Source organism: Sinocyclocheilus rhinocerous, unplaced genomic scaffold (assembly GCF_001515625.1).
Source record: "Sinocyclocheilus rhinocerous isolate Xijiao unplaced genomic scaffold, SAMN03320098_v1.1 scaffold792, whole genome shotgun sequence".
Lineage (NCBI taxonomy): Eukaryota > Metazoa > Chordata > Actinopteri > Cypriniformes > Cyprinidae > Sinocyclocheilus > Sinocyclocheilus rhinocerous.
Genome location: NW_015626872.1, coordinates 2,360,100 through 2,379,549, shown reverse-complemented (window position 1 = coordinate 2,379,549; position 19,450 = coordinate 2,360,100). Strand labels below are relative to the sequence as shown.

The 19,450-nt window shown below is 34.6% G+C and overlaps 1 protein-coding gene across 3 annotated transcripts in view; it reads left to right on the top strand.

Moving 5' to 3' along the window:
- The window catches only part of LOC107720002 (mitogen-activated protein kinase 8), a 19,774-nt gene extending 1,308 nt beyond the window's left edge, over positions 1 to 18,466 (top strand). The window contains exons 2-12 of one of the 3 annotated variants that reach the window (XM_016527571.1): positions 3,523 to 3,702; positions 3,820 to 3,949; positions 4,577 to 4,635; positions 4,883 to 5,021; positions 6,174 to 6,339; positions 8,775 to 8,846; positions 10,137 to 10,319; positions 11,541 to 11,665; positions 11,788 to 11,851; positions 12,995 to 13,072; positions 16,361 to 18,466. In XM_016527571.1, coding sequence (XP_016383057.1) covers positions 3,581 to 3,702; positions 3,820 to 3,949; positions 4,577 to 4,635; positions 4,883 to 5,021; positions 6,174 to 6,339; positions 8,775 to 8,846; positions 10,137 to 10,319; positions 11,541 to 11,665; positions 11,788 to 11,851; positions 12,995 to 13,072; positions 16,361 to 16,491 — 1,269 coding nt within the window. In that variant the 5' untranslated portion in view covers positions 3,523 to 3,580 and the 3' untranslated portion in view covers positions 16,492 to 18,466. Of the gene's footprint in view, positions 1 to 3,522; positions 3,703 to 3,819; positions 3,950 to 4,576; positions 4,636 to 4,882; positions 5,022 to 6,173; positions 6,340 to 8,477; positions 8,550 to 8,774; positions 8,847 to 10,136; positions 10,320 to 11,540; positions 11,666 to 11,787; positions 11,852 to 12,994; positions 13,073 to 16,355 lie in introns of all 3 variants that reach the window. The other 2 variants (XM_016527579.1, XM_016527588.1) reach the window with 2 other exon arrangements.
- The last annotated feature ends 984 nt before the right edge of the window (positions 18,467 to 19,450 follow it).

Sequence of the window (19,450 nt, the reverse complement as noted above, 5' to 3'; positions counted from 1 at the left end):
GCTTACATCATTATCACCGCATCTCGCGCGCCACTGATGCACACCTAACATTCAAATGCAAACGTTTATTTTAAATTCGACTAATATTCATTCTTTATTCACAATCTCCTCATCACAGGCAGGCACAGCACTCAGCATGTGTTTATGTTTGTGTGAGCTGTCCGCGTCACTCGTAGCACCTGCCTATATCGTGCGCTATATCGAACATTTTTTCCGTCGATAAATATCGATACCGTTTTATCGCCCAGGCCTACTATATAGCAAATATACTGTGATAATGTGAGAAATGTTGAAGGTGTCTGAATAAATTTTGGTTTGAATGAATATTAGGGCTGCACGATAAATCGCATGCGATGTTTAACGCGCATCTTATCAGTAAAGCCGGTTCTCTAATCAGCGGTAAATCTCCATCACCTGCGGGCTTTCACATTGAGCAGCATTAACTACACAGAGCCGTTGTTCACTGACGAGCTGCGCTAGGTATACAAACTGGAAATAAGTAAACATGTATAATATATAACCAAATAAATAAGAAACGTAGAAGTAGAGTAAGAAAGCTTGGAGGCACGGCATACACCTTGATGTCAAATAAAATAAATAAATGACACAAAGTTTAAATAAAGTAAAAATCAGCAAACAATGTGGAACCAATTCAATAAGAAACGAATGTTTAAAAAAACTTCCAAAATCACCTTAGATAAAAGGCAAAAGTCAACAGGCTTTTCAGAATCCAAAATATTGCCAAACAGGCGCTTTTGCATCTAGTTTTGAAACTAAATCATCCGCGATCGTCTTGTCTGTCTCACCCCACTCTTCTTGTCAGTCAGCTGGACTCACTCTCCTCACTGGAGAAATCTGATCTGATCTGTGTGATGCGACTGTCGTTCGGCACGCTGCATTGAGCAGCCGCGTTCAGTTTTTAATTGTAGTGTCTGTTCTTTTACTGAACTAAATTATTTTTATTACTATAAAAAATCAAAATGACGGTGGGGGTCGGTGACGCGGTGGGCAAGTGACGTAACCGGTGTTGCGGCTTAACACCGGTATCACCGTCAGCACCGTTTATCGCAGCAAGCCTAATACATGGCACTTTAAAGTAAGCATGGTGTTTATGGTATTTAGTCAATCTGCAAGTGACATAAGGTTGATCCACGTCTAACATTGGCTGTGTCTCAAAACCTAGTGAGCTGCCTACCTTGACTGCATTGCTGTCTATATGTAGGGAAGCTCCTGGAGTTTTCAGAGCCATTTGTGTCCATGCATAACTCCCTGCGCTCTGATGGTACAGATAGTCTTTCTTTAATTTGATTTCGCTTCAGTGTAATGGACTGGATGGAGGTGTGAGGAGTTGAGGTCATTGTTTGTGGATGATGTGAGATGTTGAATTCAGGGCATTCGGGTGCGGTTCTCCATATTATTTTAGGAGATGAGATGATTGACACTTTCCATTCACATTGGTGCTAAAGAATGCAATATCTGAATTAAAATGTAATTAAATGCAAAGTCCTGAATCCCTCATTAAACAGTTTGCTGAAATGGATTTAAATATAATTTAGTGCAGTTTAGGGCGGCAACAAATAATGAAAATAATGACATCCACCAGTCACATCACTTTACAGAAGTGAATAAAGTATTTCTATGGACAAAATGCATCTGAAATATAGCGGAGGACACAGACTGAATGGTAGAAGTTAGGCTAACATTTAGTCTGTGCTTTTGTTTTCCTGTTTTAATTGTATTTAATTTAGTGATTTCAAAAAATTCTAAACTTTTCCAAAGCATTAAAAGAAGAGAGCTCTTCATACAATTAAAAAGTTCCTCTTTTTTTCCTTACGTGATCCCTTTCCACCAAAATAAATTAAAATATACATGCAGATATTAAAATAATAGTGTTAATAATAACATACAAAATAAATAAATAGATAAACATCAGGATAATGCACACATTTATGAGAGAACATAAAAAAATAAATAAATGCAATTCAAATGTCTGATATAATTTAGTTTATTTTAACTTTAAAATGATGGGCAAGCTGTTTTTCTTCTTTCTTTCTTTCTTGCAGTGTTTTACAACGTAATCTTCCTTTTTTTTTTACACATAATATATAACATAACCTACACACAAAGAAGAAACTGTATTGATATTTTGCACCATTTTAATGCTAAATCTTGATATTGATGCATGTGCATCTAGTTAAAAAATAAAGCATGTTTTTCACTGAACCAAAATTATTTTGATTTATAATCATATGTTCAAAGAATATACAGCAATATTTACTTGCATATATTTACACTAAGCCATTTTTAATATATAGTAAAAAAATGCTGTTATATGCAGCACTTCGATTCATTCATGAAAAGGAGTTTATACTGTTTTTGAAATCTGAAATTCAGCTAAAATGCTTCAGTTTTCTAAACTCATGAGTGATAAAAGATCATGAAACTAGTCTAATGACACATGAACTTAATGACCAAATAAAAAGCACATTACAATCATTGCAATATGCAAACTTTTCCTCTTTTTAATATATACAACGTTGGACAAAATGATTAGAACACTAGTATTCTCAGCAGCTAAAAATGGTTTTAAGTCAGTTATTTGTATCTTTTGCTGTAGTGTGTCAGTAGGAAATATCAGTTTACATTTCCAAACATATTAATTGTAATAATCCAGTGAGATTTTTGTTTGCTCCACACAGAGATCTGATCATCATCATCCAATATAAGATGAATATCATTTCTAGTTGCAATGCACTCTTGCATTATTTGACATGTAGTCTAGGTCTTAACTCATACATTTGCATTTATGCATTTTACCTGACTTTGAAGGCCAATACACTTTTTTGAAAGTGTGTTTTATTAGCAAACTGCATTGTTTGCTCTTTCTTTTCAACTGCACAATCAAAGCAAATGTAGGACATAGGGTTGTGACAGTGAGGAAATGTTCCCACCGGTTAATCGACGTGTGACAACACCGGAAATACCGGTATCACCGTTGGGGTGGGAGGGGGGTGTTAGTTTGTTTGAGTTTCCCGCTTTTCTTAGCTTTCAAATGGCTTGTAAAAGTGCCGTACGCATTTTACTTTCACTTTCGAATTAGCGGCAATTGAATTGCTGCAATTCGGCATCAAGCAATTGTTCGTTTGAGTTTTCCCTCTTTTCCTCGGATTTCTTGGCTTTCAAATAGCTTGAAAAAGCGCGCCGTGCACGTTTTACTTTCACTTTCAAATTAGCGGCAATTCAGCGTTGATTCAGTTCAACAAACAACGTCAAACTCATAGAATTTTTATTAACAAAACGAATAAAAATACACCATATATGCCTAATAAAATAACAAATTACTTAGGCTGCACAAAATTTAAATAGGTATATAAAACTGAAAATCTGCAAACACTGTGGAACCGCGGTAGGCAAATGACGTAACCGGTGTTGCGGCTTAACACCGTTATAACCGAAAACACCGTCTATCACCGCAAGCCTAGTAGGACATTCATTCATTTCTCTCTTTCTTTGTCTTTTCAGATTTTTGAAGGGGAAGTTCTTCTTGAATGCCCAAGACACAGTCAGTACGGTTTTCACCATGAACAGGAATAAGCGCGAGAAGGAATATTACAGCATAGATGTAGGAGATTCAACGTTTACCGTGTTGAAGCGATATCAGAATTTAAGACCAATCGGATCTGGGGCGCAAGGCATCGTCTGGTAAGTTGAGTTGGATTTCTTCTTAGCCTGTAGAATATGAAAGAAACAGATTATCATTAAGTAGAAAGTGTGGCGAATGAAAAGCTTGTGTTTGGCTTTTTCTGTTTGTTTTTGTAGCTCAGCGTATGATCATGTCCTCGAACGAAATGTTGCAATTAAGAAACTTAGCCGACCCTTTCAGAACCAAACCCACGCCAAACGGGCCTACAGAGAACTGGTGCTGATGAAATGTGTCAACCACAAAAATGTAAGACTTGTTTTTCTCTGTCTCTGTCTGTCTGTCTGTGTGTATGCAATAAAAAAAGTGAGATTTGTAATGTTTTTGAAGTCTCTTCTGCTCACTAAGGCTGCTTTTATTTGATCAAAAGCACAGTAGTATTATGAAATATTACAATTTAAAATACCTGTTTTCTATGTGATTATATGTTAAACTGTAATTTATTTCTGTGATCAAAGCTGTATTTTCAGCATCATTACTCCAGTCTTCAGTGTCACATGATCTTCAGAAATCAGTATAATATGCTGATTTGCTGCTCGAGAAACATTTCTGATTATTATCAATGTTGAAAACAGTCGTGCTGCACAATATTTTTGTGGAAACCGTCATGCATTTTATTTTTCAAGATTCACAGATGAATAGAAAGTTCAAAAGAACAGCATTTATTTGAAATAGAAATCTTTTAACATTATAAATGTCTTTACTGTCACTTTTGATCAATTTTATGCATCCTTGATGAATAAAAGTATTCATTTCTTGACTTTTGATCAGAAGTGTACTTAATTTTGTAATGATATATTTTAGATTGTAAGAACTTGATATCATCAGATATCAGCACAGGGCACATCTTTTATGCAGTATGCTTTGATTTCACAGATAATTGGTTTACTACATGTGTTCACGCCACAGAAGACACTTGAAGAATTCCAGGATGTGTAAGTTCTTTCTGCTGTGATTTTAACAGTGTTCTAGAATGGAAGTGAAACATAATAGTATAGTGATATAAATTTGGTCAAGGATTAATTCAAATGGGTTAAATAAAGAGATGTAGAGATGTTCGTGTTCAGTATGTACAGTAGATGCAACTGAAATCCTGCATAAATCGCACATCTCTGTGTGTATATGTGCGTATATGCTTGTTCATTTGTGTTGCTCGCACACTTGCGTCTCGTCTGTCTGCAGGTATCTGGTGATGGAGCTGATGGATGCTAACCTGTGCCAGGTCATTCAGATGGAGCTGGACCACGAGAGACTCTCATACCTGCTTTATCAGATGCTCTGCGGCATTAAACACCTACACGCTGCTGGCATCATACACAGGGTACACACGCACACACACGCACACACACACACACACACACACACACGCATGCACGCACAAATTGGATTATGCAATTTCTCCACAGCAGCTCAGTCTGTGTCCTCCGTTATATTTTTCAGATGCGCTCATATCAAACTACTGTATATCGATATAAACGGTATTGCGTCATACCATATCGCTTATAAAGAATATATCGATATATTGTACAAACTCGATATACCGCCCAGCCCTAGGCATCGCACATTTTTAGTTTTTCGAAAATACTTTTTTAATTTTTTTTTTAAGAGGAATATCACCATTTTTCTTCCACGTTTTAAATCTCTGCATCTCAGCACATTAGAATGGTTAAATGTTCGTTTTATTACATTATAAAAGATTAATTAAATTGTTAATGTTTTATTCCTTTTTTTTGATAATAAATTTGTATTCAATCATAAATCTAGAAAAATAGATTAAAATAAACAGCACATAATTTCATTAAAATTCAGAAATTCAGAATTTAATTGTGGAAAAATTCAAATTCAATTGTTTAGTGCTTTTTGATTATTCAAAAATGTAATTAAACCATTAAAACAGAACCCAGAAAGACTAAAACAAGGGAAAATAATTTAGGAAAAATTCAGTGAAAATTGTGTGAAAAAAAAAAAAAAGATTTTATGGAGCCCTGAAATTTAGATTTTTGGTATTTGTTGTCTATTTGCAAAAGTTTCATGATTTAAGTTAATTTGACATGCTTTTGATTACTAAAATTTCATTTAACCATTAAAGAAAAATTTAATCCAGAAGAATAAAAAAAGAGAAGTAAATGGAGCATGTTTTACAAGAAAACATTTCAGTCTTTCTACTTCAAAATTTCACATTTAATTCAATGCGTTACTTGCCATTTCATTGTAATTAATTGTGACGGCTTTTAATGTACAGCGAAAACTCTTGTATGAAGTGAACTCAAAGAGTTATTTAGTAAAATTTTGCCAGGAAAAGTTTTAGAATTTTTATCACATGTTAATGTAAAAAATCTTGTGTGATATAACTTGTGTTTGTTTGTTTGCTGGTTTTTATTGTATTTGTTATACTTGTATTTTTTTAATTGTTTTTGCCATGAAAAAAGAAATTTACCAGAAATTTCTGACTCCTGACCTCTTCACTTCCCAGGATCTGAAGCCCAGTAACATAGTAGTGAAATCCGACTGTACGCTGAAGATCCTGGACTTCGGTCTGGCCCGGACAGCCGCCACCGGCCTCCTCATGACTCCTTACGTGGTGACGCGCTACTACCGGGCCCCTGAGGTCATTCTGGGCATGGGTTACCAAGCCAATGGTGAGTGCTGACCTGATGTCACTGCATGTAAAGGTCCCACCTGAGCACATCCACACCATTCTGCTGAAACGACCTCGACCTCACCGAGCGGCTGGGGTGTTTTAACGTCAAATTGGGCCCCTATGATTTCTGCGATGTGGACGGAATCGTGGAATCCAGCCATAAAAACGGCAAACGCCATTTCAGCACGTCTCCACAGTAAACAAAACAAGCGTTTCCTAGCAACGACAACTGCGCTAAACACTGAGACAAGAAATAAATACACTTACAAGCTGCTTTTAACTTTTTTAAATTTACTGTATAACGCGGAATGTCACGGAATTGGTCAAAGTTTTGGATGAATTAATCAGAAGTAGGTCATTACACTTAAATTAAATCGCGATATGGACCATTATCTGTAAATTAGGGATGTAATGATGAACCGCGAGCTGGTTGAAAATCGGTTCAAATATGTGACGATTCAAATCGGTTGAGATGCCAAACAAGTAGGAATTTGTATGAATGTATCTCTGAGGGGAACTGACTGAATTTAGAAAAGTTTAGATGGCATTTTCTTTTCATCTTGCCTCTGAACGATGCATATTAATGTAGCGCAGCTCTGCTTTGTTTACAGCGGTAACCAAGGAAACACTGTATCATTGCTGTTCATAAGCAGCTCTGCTTTGTTTACAGCGGTAACCCAGGAAACACTGTATCATTGCTGTTCATAAGCGCCACCTGCTGTCAGAGAGTGAATCTGCGTCTCATTCAGCTCGTCTGCTGTTTCCTTCAGATATGTTTTATGTATAGCTTCACAAAACTAAAGTCAGACCATTCTGTTTTTGCTTCGAATTTCGAATTTTCTAATTTAGATTAAAAACTGCTCATGTTGCACGTATGCTGCATCTTTGTTTGGATCATGATTAAAATACAGTGGTTGCCTCTAATTTTAAATGGAAAGAGCACAGACAAGCCTTAGTTTGTTTATATGAAGAGATTTCTTTTGTTTGTGTAACTTATTTGATTTGGCGTTTGTTTTCAAATTTCAATTTAGGTTTGTTATATTTCAGTTTCACAAAGAAACTTGCAGCAACAGCCTAATAAAAGGACACCTTTTCATTTACTGTATGTTTTGTTTACTACACATACTGAAGCGTGTGATGCTCGCGGTGATTTCATCGTCTGTCGTCTCACTAAATAAGAACATAAGTACATGAACAACATCTCTAAAACTGCTCTGAAAGTCACTTCATGAGCATTTTAACCTTTCATTTGAGTGAAACTAGCGTCATATCATATATACACAGAAGCGTAAAGGTATTCACGGCAACCCGTCAAAATAAAAGTTCGGTTTAACTGGAATAAACTGTGTCAGAAATATGTTATTGTGCAGAAGTTACGTAATACTACTACTACTACTATCACTACTACTAATAATACATTATTAAAAATTAATTTAAGAATTAATCACAATATTTCTCCCATGTTTTAATTTTAATAGTATTAAAATTGTTTGCCAAAAACAAAGAATTTCTGGAAAAAGAAATACAAAACATTTTATTGGGCTATTGTAAAAATACATTTTAATAAATTAAGTTAATAAAATAATGCTTAAACAGAATTTGGTAACAATAAAACAGAGCATGAGAAAAACAAAAACAAACATATTTCATAGGGCCCTAAACATTTTATTTTGTTGTTAAACTATAATATATTGATGTTAAATTGTATAAGTTTCATGGTTTTAATTAATTAGACATGCTTTTTGATTAATAAAATCTAATTTAACCATTAAAATGGAGTCCAGAAAAATAAAAATGGAAAAAACGGAATTTGGAAAAAAATAAAACGGATTTCATAGGGCCCTAGTTAAAGTCCCTTGAGGGATTGTGTTGTCCCGCTGAACTAGTTTGGCAGTGGTTTCTGCATGCACGAGCACACTGGATGGGTTTGCCTGTAGCACTGAGCATCTAGCATTAGTCACTGAATCTTACGTGGGAAGTGAAAATGGTTCGCTGCAGTACAAAAATCAATTTGAAGGCCAAAAACGCTGACGTTTAAGTCCTCGATGGTAGCGCGGAGGAAAAATTGTCACGGAAAAATGTGGTCCTTTATGCTTTGCTTGTTTTCTCTTTTTCCTCTATGCTACACTGGTGTAGTGGATATTTGGGCTGTTGGCTGCATTATGGCAGAGATGGTGCGGCACAAAATCCTTTTTCCAGGGAGGGACTGTATCCTTGTTCGGCCTCTAGTTGTGCGCTGTGCAAGCAGAGCCGTGTCTTGCTCTGTTACGGATTATATATGATGCACACTGAGATGTTTGCATGCACCTGTCACCTCTGTTGCATCCACATCAATGCACCCTGTTCCTTAGATATATGTGTGTGTGCTCGATTTTCTGTTTTTCATTTGTAAGATTTTTGGCATTTTAATTTGGTTGTCATTTCATTTTTCAGTTGATGTCTGGTCTGTTGGCTGCATCATGGCTGAAATGGTCAGAGGTAGTGTGTTGTTTCCCGGCACAGACCGTATCCTTACCTGCTCGTCTTTACTGTCCCATTCTAAGTGTTGTTTCTTTCTTTGTTGAGTTATTTTACCCTTGATGTGTGTTTTGTCATTGATGTGCGAGACCTGATGAAAAGAAGGTAAAATTTTTAATAGAAGGTTAAAAAAACAATAACTCTTTTCTCCCTTACACAATACAATGTTAAGTGTCAAATGTATTAATTTCTAAACGGTAAAATCTCATTAGTCTAAAAATCCCGCTCTACATACATAGCTCTAAGCAGCATTTTTTTTAGTTAATTGATTTTCATTGATTACAGATGTATGCAGAGTACAAAAAAAAGAAAGACTATTCATAATTATATGTACTACTCAACATTCATAACTGTTTAAGCAAATATATTTCATATAATATTGATTTCCATATTTGATAAAAAATAGGTTACATTATACATATTTTTTCCCGCTAATGGATTATATGATAATTTATTCCACCACCATTTTTAAAGGTTCATTTGCCATATTATAATTGAAAATGTTTTAATATTTCACAATATTTCTGTTTTTACTGTATTTTTGATCAAATAAATGCAGCTTTGGTGAGCAAAAGAGGCTTACAAAACATTTAAAAATCTTGATAATGTAAACATTAAAAAGAAAAAAAAATAGTAGTGGTGTATATACATACATTTATATTTACATATATTTATATTTATAATTTTGAAGAATACCAAATATGTAATAAAAATATATTTGCAAAATAATTTTTTTGCAAAAATATGTTGTAAAAACCTGATATAATTTTACCATAAAATGTTCTCGCCATGAACAAACAAACAAACATTTAAATCATCAGTACTAATATATATGTACGCATGTACACACACGTTAATATAATGTTAATGTAACATTTTCACTTTCAACGGGTTTGTTTATTTTGAATACGTGCCCTCTAGTGGCGAAAATTACATACTGTGCCTTTAACATATCACACCAGATCAGGAAAATGTAAGTGTCATTCTTAAATGTAATAAAGAGGTTAACTGCTTAAGTTTTTGATATATTTACGGTAGGACATTTACAAAATATCTTCATGGAACATGATCTTTACTTAATATCCTAATGATTTTTGGCATAAAAGAGAAATGCATAATTTTGACCCATACAATGTATTGTTGGCTATTGCTACAAATATACCCCAGCGACTTAACACTGCTTTTGTGCTGCAGGGTCACATATGTATGTGACTTGGCAGTCACCAAATCTTAGTCTGGTGAGAGAGTCAGTAGTTTTCCTTAGCTTGTCATCTGAAGACATTGACCAGTGGAACAAGGTGATCGAGCAGCTGGGCACACCGTCTCAGGAGTTCATGCTGAAGCTCAACCAGTCTGTGAGGACTTACGTGGAGAACCGGCCCCGCTATGCTGGATACAGCTTTGAGAAGCTCTTCCCAGACGTGCTGTTCCCTGCAGACTCCGACCACAACAAACTGAAGGGTGAGGGATGCTTCTGCAACATTTAGGCCTGACTTAAAGCTTTCTATAGATTTATAGTGTTGTTACTTTGTAAATATTGATTATTGTAGATTGCAGTCAGAAATGGATAGTTCTGATTGGATGAGCCATGTTCAAAGATGCACTTAGCAGATAAATGCAAACTTCTGACTCAATGTGCAACTTTAAACTACAAGGAGATAGGCTAATGATGCTCGGCTAGTGTGTTTTGTTTGCTGCAAATATTGTTTTATTTAAAGTTGTGAATATTTATTAAACATGATACGTTTTAGTATTTTACCATTTTATAGATGCAAATGAAAATAAATGCATTTGATGTTACGGTGCAATCACATTAACAACTTTTCGACAAATCTTACTAAAAGTATTTAATTGGAAGGTGTATTTCTTTTATTTAAAATAAAATGAAATGTTTCTAAATTATTATTATTAATCATACCATTAATAACAATACTAATAATAACTGTAGCACCTTTCAAGTTATAAGTTGCTTTATTAAAGCGCCTTAAAACAAATACCAAAAAGCAGAATAAAACAAAAAAACTAAAGGAATACAAAAATTTAAAGAATACAATCGAGAATAAGAAATTATAAAAAAAAAAAACAATTACAGCACAACAAAAATTAAGAATAAAAATTATTATTATTATTATTTTTATTTTTTATTTTTTTTACAAATTAAATGTTAAAATGCATATCAAAGCAGAAACTACTCTAAAATAAAATGTTGCTCCATGTGCAAATTCTTCTGATCTTGCACCATTTGGCATGTCTAGATAAAAACACTGCATCTATTTATTGTTATATATAAACATCTCAAACTCTTCTGTGTGAACATCAATTAGGGATAAAATGATACCAAAACCAATTTCAAGCTTAAAAATTAGACACTGTATGAAATACTTGGGTATTCTTGCTAATCCATAGTTCACAGCTGTAAATTTGCTATTAGCTATATATAAAAAGGTCTGAACCCTTTAAAATGTGCTGCCCCTCCTGCTTCAAAATATGTCAACACTGTGCTAACTAATGTCTAATTGCTTTAATTAAAGGTGCCTTCAATTCACAGTTCTGCTTTGCTGAAGTCCAGACACACAGTTGTTGGTTTTCCTTCATTAAGTCACAGTGATCTAAGACCAGCATGATTGTCCGTGCCGAATTTCCTCTCAATTCAGTTTCTGATTGAAATGCAATATTTTGCAGCGAGCCAGGCGCGAGACTTGTTATCCAAAATGCTGGTAATAGATGCGTCTAAACGGATCTCGGTGGACGAGGCCCTCCAGCACCCCTACATCAACGTGTGGTTCGACCCGTCAGAAGTGGAAGCGGTAAGTGTTGGTTATTGAGTCCAGCTGCATGATCTCTGCAGAGAGAAGCGCTGATGGAGAGTGACGTCTGCTTTTCTTTTCTTTGTGACGTATCTGATTGACGTTTATCTGCTTGGTTTCAGCCTCCGCCGGCGATCACCGATAAACAGCTGGATGAGAGAGAACACACGGTGGAGGAGTGGAAAGGTGCGCTTTTTATTTTCAATCATTGATTGTCATAAACTCATAATATTTAGTCTCTGGTGAGATAAAGGTTTGATATGGAAGCAAAATAATGCCATATGTCTTTGAAACAAAAACGCATGTTGAATGCATTGTATTTCCTGGGCTTGCATTTTTAGGTCCTGAAATGTAACATAGTTGTTTATTTAAGCTGTGAATATTTCAGTTCAAAATATTTCACGCACATTTTCATAATTAAAAATTCAATAATTCATATTCACCTTCCAGAGTTCACTTCCAAAATATTCAATCTGTTTAAAAATAAGATGTATAATATTCGATCCAAATTTCGGTTAATTTTTTCACTTTCCAAATTCGCTTCCACAAATTCAGTGGTTAAAAATTCGGCAGAAAATTTGCCATTGCACATGAAGACCAAAGTCACAGCTTTTTTCCCTTAATAAACAAAATTATTATTTCAAAACTGCATTTTATATTTACTCGGGTTATCTTTTTTGTAATATTAAAATTTGTTTGATGATCTGAATCATTCATGTGTGACAAATATGCAAAACATTTAAAAGCTGTCCTCGGATCACCCCGTTTTTCGTTCGTTCCTCCCAATCCAGCACTTCCTTATATATCAGCTCTGATCAGGGAACAGATACAGAAGAGCTAACATTACTTAAGGAAACAAGTCTCTCTTTTTTTGCACTGATGCCATGACGTACAATCTTATATTTCACTTTGTGCCCATTAACAGAGAAAATAATCATACACATGAAAAAGCTTGGAATCAATGGTTTCCAAAAAATAGGCATAAATCAAATAGTAATTTAATAAATACATTTTTATAAATAAATAGAAAATGTACTTGTTTGTTGCATTTGTGTGTATATATATATATATATATATATATATACACACAAATGCAACAAACAAGTACATTTTCTATTTATTTATAAAAATGTATTTATTAAATTACTATTTGATTTATGCCTATTTTTTGGAAACCATTGATTCCAAGCTTTTTCATGTGTATGATTATTTTCTCTGTTAATGGGCACAAAGTGAAATATAAGATTGTACGTCATGGCATCAGTGCAAAAAAAGAGAGACTTGTTTCCTTAAGTAATGTTAGCTCTTCTGTATCTGTTCCCTGATCAGAGCTGATATATAAGGAAGTGCTGGATTGGGAGGAACGAACGAAAAACGGGGTGATCCGAGGACAGCCGGCCTCACTAGGTTAGTTTCCAGCTCTGCGTCCAGCTTTTCACACGACATTCACCCTGGGTTAATCTGTTTTAAACTACAGGTTAAGGGCTGCTTTAACCAGTGTTGGGGGTAATATATTACAAGTAACGCAAGTTACATATGTGTTTGGACAGGTGTGTGGGTTACGGTCATACCTGCACGTTTCCGTGAGCGCGGGTGATGATGTCGATGCTGTCTCCGTTCTGCTTGTACTCCAGGATACAGGCGTTGTATTTAGCGGTCAGAATGAACAGAAGATCTTTGCTCTCACCCTGCACATAAAGCAAACAGACAGCTTTTAATAACATTATGCAAATCAGACAAGTGTTGACATGCTGCAGAAATCTGCGTGAAAAACTCAAGTTAGGGCTGTGCAAAAAAATCGAAAGCGAATTTAATGCGCATTTCCATAAAAAGTAACTAAGTAACGTAATTAGTTACTTTTTTATGGAGTAACGCAATATTGTAATGCATTACTTTTAAAAGTAACTTTCCCCAACACTGGCTTTAACCCTGGCTTAAATTATGTTCAGGTTTAAAGTCAGAGTAATTTTCACATGCTAAAAAAAGTAAATGTCAAACAAAAGAATTCTTGATTAGAAAGTAGTTCATATAATGTCCACTCAACCTTATTGACTAAATATTCAAATAAGAACATCAGTCCAAGGTTTACAAATGCATGTGGTGAAATCTCAAAACCTGACCACCTAGGATTCATTCATTTATATTTTGTATATTATATTTATGTGAATTATTATTATTAATTTATTTATCTTAATTAAAAAAAATATTTTATGATTACTGATTATTTATTCATTATAAAAAGTCACCATTTATCAATTGATTGTGTAAGATGTTAAGACTTGTTTTCATAGAATGTCTCGTGTTAGAAAGTTTATTTTCCTTATCTCATATGTTTTTACCCTTGTTTTAAGCATATAGTGAGGTTTATGCCTAAAACAGGAAAAAAAAAAAAAAACTTCTGAAATAAGATGAAAAAGAAAAAGAAATAATTGTAACTTTTATTTATTAATGTACCATTCATCAAATTTTTTTTTTCTAGTAAATACATCTAAACATCTTTAATGCAAGGTTAATTTACCTGAATAGTGACCTTATTTAAGACATTAAGACTTGTTTTGAGAGAATATGTCTTGAATTAGGTTTATTTTTCTTACCTCATGTTTTCTTGTTTTATGGATAAATCTAATTCAGTGATTCTTACCATTTATTATATATTAAATATAGTATATTAGAGTTTAGTATGCCTAATACATTATAAAATAACTTTATGCACTGTATTCTCTAAAACAAGGGTCAATATCTGACAGTCTTTCTTAAGTAAATTGAAAATAAAAAAATCAAGTTTTATTTATTAATTAAATCAGTGTTTTTCTAGTAAATGTGTAAACATCTTTAATTCAAGATACATTTACTTCTACAGCAACATTATGTATATTAAGACTTGTTTTTAGACAATTTGCCTTATTTATTTTTTTTGTTTGTTTTAAGTAGGGCTACCATGATTTCTCGATTCTATTCGATTTAAAAAAGTCCTCGATTTCATTTTGCCCGCATCGAGTAATCGTTACTAGACCATTATTAGACCATTTTCCAAGGCTGCATGATATATTTAACCCATTTAAAAATTGTAATAAAGCATAATGCTATTGTGAATTCACAAACGCTACAATTCAATTAAATAAATATATGCGATGCAGGTTTAATATGTGTGCTTCAATTATTTACATGCATAGGTTACACAGTAAATAAATGCTGCTCTGCACAAACTGTTATCATTTACATATGTGTAGCGTCTCAAACTCCATCTTTGGATGTTGTTGTGAGTTTGGGTTTATGATAACGTTCATCTGGGAACGCAACGTGTGCCATTTCATCAGATTTGTAAGGTAATTCATTTATAAACCTACGCGAACACAGGAGAATACATCAATATCTTTATCAATATGCTAACTGTTCATCACGATTTCAAAATAAAAGCTCAAACCCTCGTTCTGAGTTCACACGTTTCGATGTCCACATATTCAAGAAATTACAGTGGCTGTAGCATTTCTGTCGTAAAGAAATGGCCAAATATTAAAGATTAAGTGGAAATTTGAATCAAATGATGCTTGGTCAATATTAAACAAGGATTAGATCGCGCAGTAAAGTGTAAAACAATTGTCAAGCCGTTGGCGCCCTCTGTTGGCATTTGTTATAATGTGTAATGCACATTAGCTCTATTTATAATACATTATGTATTTTAACAGTTTTGTTCAATAAAATCAAATGATTACTTGAATTTGATACTTTATTTAAGCTAATTATTATTGCCTCATTGCTATTATATATGCATTTCACGTGATTTTAAAAGCAATTCTTCGCTTAGGTCTGTTTTTATTACCAAAAAAAATATATATATATAATCATCATAATAATCGACAGATTACTCTATTACCAAAATAAACGTTAGTGACAGTTAGGGTTGGGAATCGAAAATCAATTCCAGAATCAAATACTTGTTGTAAAAAATTAAAATTTCAATTCCTGTATGCGCATCTTTTTTTTTTTTTAAGGGGCTGTTAAAAATTTATTTCTTTGAATCATTCATTCAAGAGATTCATTCAAAAACACTGATTCATCCAGTAATGAAACAAGTAAATCTTGAGTGAGTCATTGAATCATTCCATGAGATTTTGTTTACTTGTTTAGTTTTTTCTTCAGAATTGTGAGAGAACTACCTCCATTTAAAAAAACAAAACAAACAAAAAGTCAATTTATCCAGAATTGTGCAGCTCTATTTTGCACACACACAGCTCTTAATCGAGTCCAGTTTTTATGTAGCCGGCTGATTTTTGTTTATGGTATTCAGCAGCAATTAAATGTTTTGCAAAAAGAGACACCGCATAAATATGTTTGATCTCTAAATTTTGGAACCTGGAATCGAAACTGGCAATCGGGGTTGCGCTTTATTTTACAGTACGTGTAATTACAGTGTACTTACAGTGTACCTACCTAAGAAAGTACTGGTAATATAAGGTAACTACATGGGGTAGGGTTAGGTTCAGGGGGGTTAGTACCTAGTTATTGTAATTACTATAATAAGAACATAGTATGTACATGAGTAACAGGACTGTAAAATTAAGTGCTACCAGAATTGGAATTGATCAAATTCAAACAATACCCAACCCTAGAGACAGCCCAGTTTTGAAGTGTGAAAGTCACTGAGTTTCCGCAGTACCTGTCTGATAAAAGTGGGATCTGTTTCTCATAGCACAGGTGCAGCAGTGAGCAATGACTCCCACGAGCCCTCGACGTCCTCGTCCTCCACAAACGACGTCTCGTCCATGTCCACCGACACAGACAGCAGTCAGGAGGCGAGCGCAGGACCGCTGGGCTGCTGCAGATGACTATCCTCCTCCTCCTCCTCCTCCATCATCATCATCATCATCATCACCATCCGCTCCCCGCTTCCATGCAAGCGTCACGCCAGTCCGGAAACGCTCCTCCTTTCTGTCTCAAACTGACACGTTCTTTTGAATTGACAAAGTGTAAGAACGGAGGTAAGAGTTTTGGAAAACCAGCATTACTTTGATCGCTTTCGTTTTTGCCGGCAGATGGAAGCTACTGCTGCGCCATCTTGCCATTTGGATGTGGAATGATTTGAGTTTATTTATATTATAAAGATGAATGGGGAATATATTTTTAAGGTGTTTAATTGTTTTGGGGTTTTTTTGAAAGAGAGAGTCATTTATTAAACGGCACATCCATTTTTCTGGATAAACGAGTGTTTCCTCACTGTTACTACTGCTTTGGAGTCAGTGGCGCGTAAAATCGCAGTTTGTTCGGCGGCAGAGGTGGTTTTAATGTGACCTGATTGATTTTAGTTGGACGTTTTGGACGTTTGTCTTACAGAAACACATTTTAAAGTGCTTTTAGGGTCTGTAAGCTAGTCTTTTCTCTTTCTAATGTCATTGCACACGATTGACGTCACGTAGTATTCTCTCACGTTTGGGTTTTCAAACGTCACTGTATGTAATCTAGTCTGTACATATTTCAACTTTAAACACAGAAAACAGTAACCCACAGCTTTCATTACGCTTCAGCCTGAAGTAAAGGTCTTGTTTGAACACTTCTTTATTGGGAAATTGGGTGTTTGGCCCATGCATATGAAACGCTTTTGATTTATAGTACTCAAACTGCGTCTACCAATGCAATCTTATTCATTACGCTTGGAGAAAAAGATGTGCTCCCACGGGCGATTTTTTTAAAATAACGTTGTTTCAGATGGAGCAATCATGCTAAATGAATGGAGACGTGTTAGATTGGAGGTTCAGAATGATTCCCAAAGGAACGGCTGCATTTTATGGCTGTCTAAACGCTAAAAAATAGCCCATCTTCAGTATCCGATACTTTCCATATTAATGCTTAGAAAAATGTAATTATGTGTTTACAGTACTAGTGTATGTAGTGTAAACTCTGCTCCTCCTAAAACACGAACATTGCGAGCGAAATCCATCGCTAAATTTGGAAATTAATACATACGTTTTGGAGAAAGTGCCTGAGTCCAGCATTCATTCCTGAATGATTAGAAAGATGAAGAAATTTGGGTGAGGTTTTTCAAAAGTAATACTGTCCATATGTTGGAGTGTCTATTTTTCTATCGTATTGGATAGAAATTCTATCGTATGTCGATTGAAAGGTCGGGGCATGTTGAGAAGATGATCTGGAAACGGACGTTTCCTCAAGCAAGGTCTTTCATCAAAGTAATAGCAAATTGGAAGCTTTTTGGTATGTGTGTATGGTTTGCAGCTTTATTTTGTTTATGAAATATGCAAGATATTGCATCAAATGCTGTAGGTGGGAACTCCATTTCCCATGAGGCAATGCTATGGAATATACATGTGGGATAGATGGGAGTTGTAGGAACTAAAGGTTTGAGTTCGCATAATGATCAGCATATGTATTTTTTATTATTTTTTTTTTAGTTGCATCCCAGACATTTTAGTTTTTTCTATTTTAAGTGCTCTTAATTTTTCTTTGCTCTCTTTAGGGGAAGCTCACGAATTTTAACTTTAGAAGAACTTTAACATTGCATTTGCTTTTATTTCATCACTCAAAAATGTTATAATTCAGACTAAAGTAGGCTTTGATGAACTACCTCACTCTAAATTTCTACAGAATTTTTATTTTTTATTTTTTTTGCGACGTAGCTGCCCGTAAGATGGATGTTAATACAGATTTCATTATTTATTTATTTCTAAAGTGAACTATTGTCAATAGTAGGCAACGTATAGTTTTGTACATTATGTATACTTCACCTAGAAGTAAAAGAACTGAAATGTAAATTTGATCTTTTTGTTTCATTTTACTTTGTACTCATTTTTTACAGTTCACTGACACGTTCTTTTGAATTGACAAAGTGTAAGAACGGAGGTAAGAGTTTTGGAAAACCAGCATTACTTTGATCGCTTTCGTTTTTGCCGGCAGATGGAAGCTACTGCTGCGCCATCTTGCCATTTGGATGTGGAATGATTTGAGTTTATTTATATTATAAAGATGAATGGGGAATATATTTTTAAGGTGTTTAATTGTTTTGGGGTTTTTTTGAAAGAGAGAGTCATTTATTAAACGGCACATCCATTTTTCTGGATAAACGAGTGTTTCCTCACTGTTACTACTGCTTTGGAGTCAGTGGCGCGTAAAATCGCAGTTTGTTCGGCGGCAGAGGTGGTTTTAATGTGACCTGATTGATTTTAGTTGGACGTTTTGGACGTTTGTCTTACAGAAACACATTTTAAAGTGCTTTTAGGGTCTGTAAGCTAGTCTTTTCTCTTTCTAATGTCATTGCACACGATTGACGTCACGTAGTATTCTCTCACGTTTGGGTTTTCAAACGTCACTGTATGTAATCTAGTCTGTACATATTTCAACTTTAAACACAGAAAACAGTAACCCACAGCTTTCATTACGCTTCAGCCTGAAGTAAAGGTCTTGTTTGAACACTTCTTTATTGGGAAATTGGGTGTTTGGCCCATGCATATGAAACGCTTTTGATTTATAGTACTCAAACTGCGTCTACCAATGCAATCTTATTCATTACGCTTGGAGAAAAAGATGTGCTCCCACGGGCGATTTTTTTAAAATAACGTTGTTTCAGATGGAGCAATCATGCTAAATGAATGGAGACGTGTTAGATTGGAGGTTCAGAATGATTCCCAAAGGAACGGCTGCATTTTATGGCTGTCTAAACGCTAAAAAATAGCCCATCTTCAGTATCCGATACTTTCCATTTTAATGCTTAGAAAAATGTAATTATGTGTTTACAGTACTAGTGTATGTAGTGTAAACTCTGCTCCTCCTAAAACA